This window comes from Corvus brachyrhynchos, unplaced genomic scaffold (assembly GCF_000691975.1).
Source record: "Corvus brachyrhynchos isolate BGI_N302 unplaced genomic scaffold, ASM69197v1 scaffold14, whole genome shotgun sequence".
NCBI classification, from domain to species: Eukaryota; Metazoa; Chordata; class Aves; order Passeriformes; family Corvidae; genus Corvus; species Corvus brachyrhynchos.
The window spans coordinates 6,141,079-6,148,448 of record NW_008239110.1 but is presented as its reverse complement, the minus strand read 5'-3'; the positions used below and the strand labels follow the sequence as shown (position 1 = coordinate 6,148,448).

The 7,370-nt window shown below is 36.9% G+C and overlaps 1 protein-coding gene across 3 annotated transcripts in view; it reads left to right on the top strand.

The window, feature by feature from the left end:
• The first annotated feature begins 416 nt into the window (after positions 1-416).
• The window catches only part of ATG5 (autophagy related 5), a 77,756-nt gene continuing 70,802 nt past the window's right edge, over positions 417-7,370 (top strand). The window contains exons 1-2 of one of the 3 annotated variants that reach the window (XM_017739602.1): positions 417-614; positions 6,002-6,129. In XM_017739602.1, the coding sequence (XP_017595091.1) occupies positions 507-614; positions 6,002-6,129 (236 nt within the window). In that variant the 5' untranslated portion in view covers positions 417-506. The remainder of the gene's footprint in view (positions 615-6,001; positions 6,130-7,370) is intronic. The other 2 variants (XR_001863758.1, XM_008637748.2) reach the window with 2 other exon arrangements.

Sequence of the window (7,370 nt, the reverse complement as noted above, 5' to 3'; positions counted from 1 at the left end):
TCAGCGCGGCACTGGGCGATGCTGGGGCCCGTCCTGCGGCCTCGGTAACCCTCCGGGCCGGTCCCCGCCCCCGCGAGCCCCGCTCATTTCGGTGTTCCCGCCCTCCCGTCTGCCGACGTGGGCTCTGCCCCTGGCACAGAGGCCTCGGGGTGCCGGCGCTGCCGGCTGACTGCGGGGTGGTAACGGGAAAGGACCTTTTGGCTCTGCGGGTGGGGCGTGGTGCCCCCTTAGGAAATGCTCATTTATATTTCAGTCCTTATCCACCATGTGTTTGTAGTTGAGAACTTAATTCATCCCGTTCTTTGTATCGAGTGATGCATTTAGTGCCCCGGGGACAGCGTTGGTCAGCCTGCAGGAACGTAGCTATGGAAGAACCTTTAACAAGATGTATTTTATCTGCAGTCGTGCTGACTTGTTTTTTTTTTGGGGGGGGGGGGGGGTAATGGGTTACAGTTGTAGCTGAAGAAACAAACTGATCTACATGTACTTCACTGTCCATTGGAAGAATGACAGATGACAAAGATGTACTTCGAGATGTGTGGTTTGGGAGAATACCGACCTGTTTCACTCTGTATCAGGATGAGATAACTGAAAGGGAAGCCGAACCCTACTATGTGAGTATGACAAAGGTAGTCACAAATAGCCCAGTGCCATGGTTATGTTTGTTGCCTTCATTCTCATCACGTGTACAACTGCATGTCATGAAAAAACCCAGCTTTTTTTCTTACTGTTCCTGGTAGCTTCTGAAAGTAAACATATAATCATGCTGTGTGATTTTGTCTTTCTTCACAGCAGATTGAAAACTTCAGATTTGTTCCACTAGTGAGAGAAATTTATCACAGATAATTAAGATCGGTGAAAAAATTCTGAGAAAGTCAGTGAGTGACTAGGTAAAGGAGGAGGCTGTATGTGAGTTTGTATGTTCTTGGATAATGAACAATCGAAGGGAGAGAACTTCTATGTTAGTGCAGAAATAACTTAGTCAGAGACTTATGAAATATTAAACATTACCTGTGTAACACAAACTCATAATGAACACTGGCTCCATGGATGACTTCTGCTCATTTTCTTTTCTTTAAATGCTAGCAGCCATGAGAGATCTAGCTCAGAAGTGAGAAAAGCTACTCAGAGCACTGCCTGAACAGGATTGCTAGCTGGTGATAAAAAAAAAAGATGATGGATGTATTTGAGTTGTAACATGGAAGTGCCTTCTATAATTGTGTATTTATTTATAGTGTTCTCATCAGTTTTCATTCTTTCAGCACCTAATAGACATGTAATTGAGAAAAAAAGTGATATGCAAATTTGAAACGTAACAAGTATGTGGGAGGGAAATCTTGACCTTTTAATTTTTATGGGATTCTGAAATTCTTACGTTTTATCATATCCCATTCCACAAGAGATAGAACTTTTTTTTTCTGTGTTCAATAGCATCTTTGTGTCATCAGTTTCTGATTTGCATGTGTTGTTTTGAAACATGATAAACTATTAGTGCTTTTTGTTCAGCAATAATAGTACTCATCTTTGTATATTTTAGTTCCATCACTGGTAAAAGATAAGCACTTTACTTCATATTTGACCTATTGCCAAATACATCTAAACTACCTAGAAGTCTCAGACTTTAAATTATACATATGAGTTAAAATATGTTTGCATACTTTGTGTAAGAGCTACACAAAAGTATGAGTTAAAGTTTAGGGGCATGCAGCCTTGATCTGTTTTACATGGGCATGGAAACCATGAAACCACGTTATCTTCGTGGTATGGCCAGCTTTCTAAGTCAAGGAGATGGTTTTAAGGTTGTAGGATTTCTTTTATTTACTCCTTGTAAAGTGTGCTCAAAAATTCTCAATGCTTAATTCTTTCTTTCTGTGAAATCTGGTTACTTACAGATTACAGTTCTAAAATTTTAGCTTCTTCATTTTTCAGTTCATGTTGGAGCTGATAATACAGCTTTGCGTCTTTGGAGGGACCAAGGATTTATAGTAGTATGAGGCAGAATAGCAATCAAGGTTTTAAATCATGGTATAGTTCTGATAGTCTCAGAGTGTGTCTGCATTAATGTCTTTGTTCAGATCTGGAGTGCATTTAAAATAAGTCTTCATTCTTTCCACTTCCTGTGCCCAGGCTGGCATCACAGAGCAGTCTGATAGCCCATGGCCCGTATCATTTTCACGTGAAGCTGAAGCAGCAGATGGGCTTCAGCTGCTAATGGACATTTGGTGTATGGGAGCAAACTTGAGCTAAATCAAAGTAAAAGATCATCAAACTCCCTAAAATTATGGGTTAAGTATAAAAGTATATGTAGTCAATATTCCAGCCTTTGACATCAGCTCTTCGGCTTTACTTGTCTCTCTCTTAGTTGTTAGTATAGATACATGCTCTGTATTCCAGACTGCCTTTTGTAAATGGAAAGACTACGTGGGAAGGAAATACTGCCATCATTAAGCTGAGAGAGGATAAAGGATTCTGCTCTGAGGAACTTGCTTTATGAACATGAAGGATGACATGGACTTGGAGGGTGAGGGGTTAGAAAAACAACCCAGAGTCTGTGGAATGGGTTTTGGTTTGTTGTGAGTGGTGTGACAGGAGAGCCATGTCTGTCAGATGGGTTAGTGCAGCACAGGAGTGATGCATGTGTGTGTCTGTCCCTTCTGGCACTGCACGGGGATAGGACAAGTAATTGAAAATTAACTTGTCTATCTTTTGGAAAGAGTAGTGACATAAAGACTGGGCAGCTCTGGTAAAACACTGTCCTGGGTCTTGCTACAGTCAAGTCAGGTAGGTTTCTGCAGTTACACGAGAAATGGATACATAATTTTCTTTGGAGTGTTTCAAACAGATACTTTTGTTTTGAGTGACAAAGTATTTAGGAACAGTTAGGTGGAACTACTTTTGTTGCTGATTTATCTTAAAATTGCTGTGCATTGTATTTTAAAATTATATACTGTTTGCCTCTTGGTGCAAGCAACACTTAGAAAGAAAAGAAGGAAAGAAATATACAGGAAGCAGAGACTCATTGGCTGAGACTTGTCAGGCATATAAAGAACAAAACCACAGCAGGGTACAGTCTTAGAATGATGCTCTGCCCAAGGGACTGGTCTTTAGCAGGACCACTCTTTAGCTTGCTCGATGTCAAAAGTATTATTTTGTTAAGGTGTCTGTAGGAGTGAACAACGTGAAGCTATTCCACATTAGGATGCTTTGTTTCAGCTTCCTCAATACTTTAGCGATCAGACCAGTCCAGTTCCAGTTAAATCTGTAATTTTTCTGTTTTAGGGCTTTCCATGTAAAAATACTGTATTTTCTGCAGCAAACCCTGCGGAGATACCTGGAGAGGTACTCTGTTTACACGAAGTTATATTGCAAGTATTTACTTAGGCATTCAGAGTTCTTTGTATTTCATTTAACCTCCTGATGAATAAGAAAACATTCGTGGTTATTGTGATGAAATACTGTAGCAATATACAGTTGCAAAAGGAAGGTGTTGCAGTTTGTGTAATTTTTGGGGATGGCATTTAGGGATGCCTGCGAGGATCTATTCTGCTTGGTGATGTATTTGGAGATTGAATTTTCTTAATTTAATGAAGAGAACTCATGATCTTATTCGTTATCTTTCAGTGGGTGGGGAAGTGATATTAAAAGGGGTAACAAAGTGAAAATGTATTTAAACTGCTGATTTTAAAGATCTCACTTAACAGATTTAGTATACTTGTAAATCTCTAAGATAATTAAAGCTAGAAAAGTGGTAGAATTGGATCCTTTCTCCCATTGAAGGGGAAAACTATAGCGAGGTAAAAGAAGTGGGGAGACCAAACAAAGAACTCAGTAGGTTCTACAAGTGCTTAGCATCTCTGAAAAACAGGTAGTCCCTCTTAACCCGATTAACTTGGATTTTGTACAGTTTTTGTTGAGGCCTTTTGGGAGTGCTGGCCGTGTTCTGTTAAATTCAGTTAAATGCCATTGGCTATTGTCTGTGGTCTCTGTGTTGAAGTAGAAAATGGGTTGTTCTTTCACAATACAAACTGAAGTAGAATATTTTACAAAGGAAGCTATGCAGTTTAAAGGATTATGCGGAACACTGTTGCAATAAATAATGCTTTAATATATTTATCAATTCCAGCATGACTGTGCTACATGCAACATGCTGAAAATTGGCTTTTGTATGAGTCCTAGTAAGTCTTATCAGAGTACACCAGCATTAATTTAACTGTACATATCATGCAGAAATAACATGAAATTATTACCAAAAAAATATAGGTTTGATTGGTATAGCCTGGACTGTATTGTCTCAAGAACAATCAGTGAAGATAGGTGGAATGAGAGAAATAAAGGATAAGCTTATGTTGTCATTCAAGTCATTAAAGTACCAAACAATTTTCACTTGAGTGTGTACATAACTTTATCAAATTTATTGAGCTTGTTTGCGTTTTGAAAATTAAGGCTGTGTTTTGACTACATTGCTCCTATGAAACAAGGTAGAAACGATGTGATGGTGGTAATAAAAGCAGCAGTTGGAAAAAGAAAACCATATGGTACATGAAAAAAGGAGTGTTAACTGACACGATGGCTGTGATAGTGGTGAGACTTGGCCTTATGTAATTTTATATAATTATAAAATTTAGCTGTGTCACAGATGTAACCTAATGCGGCATTATCAAAAAGATGAATCTGTTCTTCCAGGAATTTGATGTACTCTCCATACTTCTCTATGGATTGGGTATTTATGAACTGTAGTATCATGGCCAAAATATTACCTGATTTATATATCAAACTGTGGTCTAATTATTGGAGAAATTATGGAAAAATGTTGCAGCAGAGATCAAGTTTTCTGTCAGGCAAAATATATCCTTACGTGGTTTGGGATGTCTGTACCACAGACATTCACTTAGGGCCTGGCATTATTCATATACTATAAAGAAAATACTTTAAGAAACAACACTGGTTATGAGGAACACTGGAAAACAAGTGTTTCTCTAAACATGCAAAATATAATTTATATATACCTTAGGCCCATCTATTTTATTAATAATTATGAAGCAGAACTTTACAGGATGAATACTATTAATTTAAAATGTCTGCTCTAAAGCAAATTGGTATTTTACAGGGAGGTTAATCTTTATTCATTGAGACACAGAAAAGCATTGTTTGTTAATGCTTATGGATTGATTTATTTCTAGTAAATGTGCCACACAGTCATCAGTCAATGCACTGACTGCTACAGAGTGCTTAACCACTCCTACTAGGCATGAGACTTCAAAAAAAATGATGGTGGGGAAGATATTGTAAATAAAAATAGCACAATGTTCTGATTTGGATACTATACACTTGATAAAAGAAGACAGTATATGACAAAGCTGTAAGAAGGTGTCTTGTTTCAACTAATAAAATATCTACAGTTTTCTTTCTGATTTTAGTTGCTGGGTGAAAGTTAAGTCGTGGAAGAATAGTAGTCTTGACTAATAGGTTGAATTGGCAAACCCAGTGCAAAGAAAATGGAACTTGCCAGCTATTGGAAGTACAAAACACTTGGAAACCAAGCCCTTAAGCATCTAGTTTTCATTTTTTTTTTTCCTTGTGTAGGAATTTCCATTTTGAAATAATAGCTGATACACAGTTGCTCATTCTTTTCAATAAGAAGTTAGAATCTCTTCTGATGTGTTCATATGAAAAAGGTTTAAAACTTCATTATTTAAATACAGAAAAGCAGAAATTGAACTCCAGTGTTCTCCCTCCCATCCCACTGAAAGAATCAAGAACTTAATTTTTTACTTTTTTTGTGTTAATATATTAGATACTGCTATTCTGCATCTTCTGAGTACACCATTTTATAGCCTTTCATTGACCATTAATAAGTAAACTATCTAAAAGACTTCTTACCTTAAAAAGGGGAAAAAGAGAATGCTAACTGAATTTTGGTTGTGAAAATGCATACTTGTTACAGGTCTTTACTACTTCATTGTATTTTATTTACACTTAAAGTTTCTGTAATTTTTTTCAGTTGCTTTTGCCAAGGATAAGCTACTTGACACTGGTGACAGACAAAGTGAAGAAACACTTTCAGAAAGTTATGAGACAAGAGGAAGTTAGTGAAATATGGTTTGAATATGAAGGTACACCACTGAAATGGTGAGTTTATTGAACTTTGTACTTTATGCGGTTTATCATGTAGAGAGTTCCCAGGTTCAGCACAGTGCCAGTAGTTTTCCTAAAGTAATCACTCCCTTGGGTTTCAAAGATGGCAGAAGAGGAGGAGGGTAAGAAATGCATGTTTTTGGGGAAAAACAAAAGAAGGTTTAATGTTGAATATATTTTTTTATTATTCTGCTTGAATTTTTAGTGTATGTGTAAGACAGGGGTGTTGTGCTGCACTTACTGGGTTTGTTCTAGTTGTTAACCATAATTTAGAATGCCTGTGGTTCTGGCTTTACCGTTGCTTGCAGTAGAATTGCCAAAGAAATCTTTAACATATTCCACCTTCCTGAAAGATGTCTAATAACACGGATAGGAAGCAATATTTCTGGAGTCTGAATGCAAATAGCTTATATGATCGAAGGTAATAAAAAATGAGTAGCCTTTTCTTTTCACTGGTATAATATGTGCTTGCACTGTAAAAATCTAATATTGATCTGCAAGCTTTTGTTGTATTCAATTAATTCAACTTTACTGAACTAATTGCTGTTGATTCTGCTTTTATTCTGTTCTATAGTCTATTAAAATTATCTTCTTTTGGGGTTTTGGTTTGGTTTTTTTGTGAGAGGTTAGGGATTTGGACTGACATTGTTTCATTTAATTAATTTTCATAAATACTGTTCATCAGGTTTTCTACTTCTGCTGTTAAAGAGTTTTAAAGAAAATACTTTGAGAGCTGCAGTGTTTGCTAGTTCTGTACAGATAGCATTAGCCCTCCAGAATTTAGTATTTTGAATGATGAAGAGATTTTTATCTCTTTTTATTTCATGTATCATCATAGGAAAGAAAACTAGTGGTTTTTTTATCTTACTGAACCTGGATTGTCTTGGGATTAGCAAGCATCACATCATGGAGTCCTTGTAGACTTGGAGATGCAGTAGATCTCTTCTAGTCTTTTGTTTCTTTGAGACCAACCTAGTGTAAACCTTGAAAATATGTAAATAGAAACCCATAAAAACTAGCTCTTTAAACTGTTATTATAACTGACTGGCAAAACCAACTTTAGACATCTATTTAAATTATGTGGAATTTAGCAAGAAATGGTTTCTTACATGCCATAGTAACATTGAGTCATGGATACTACCTAAATAAACAGCGAAGTACCATGTTTATCCCAGTGTGTTCATAATCCCAGGTAAATATTGGGAGGAAACTTGTTTTCAGTGAAGTTGTAAAAA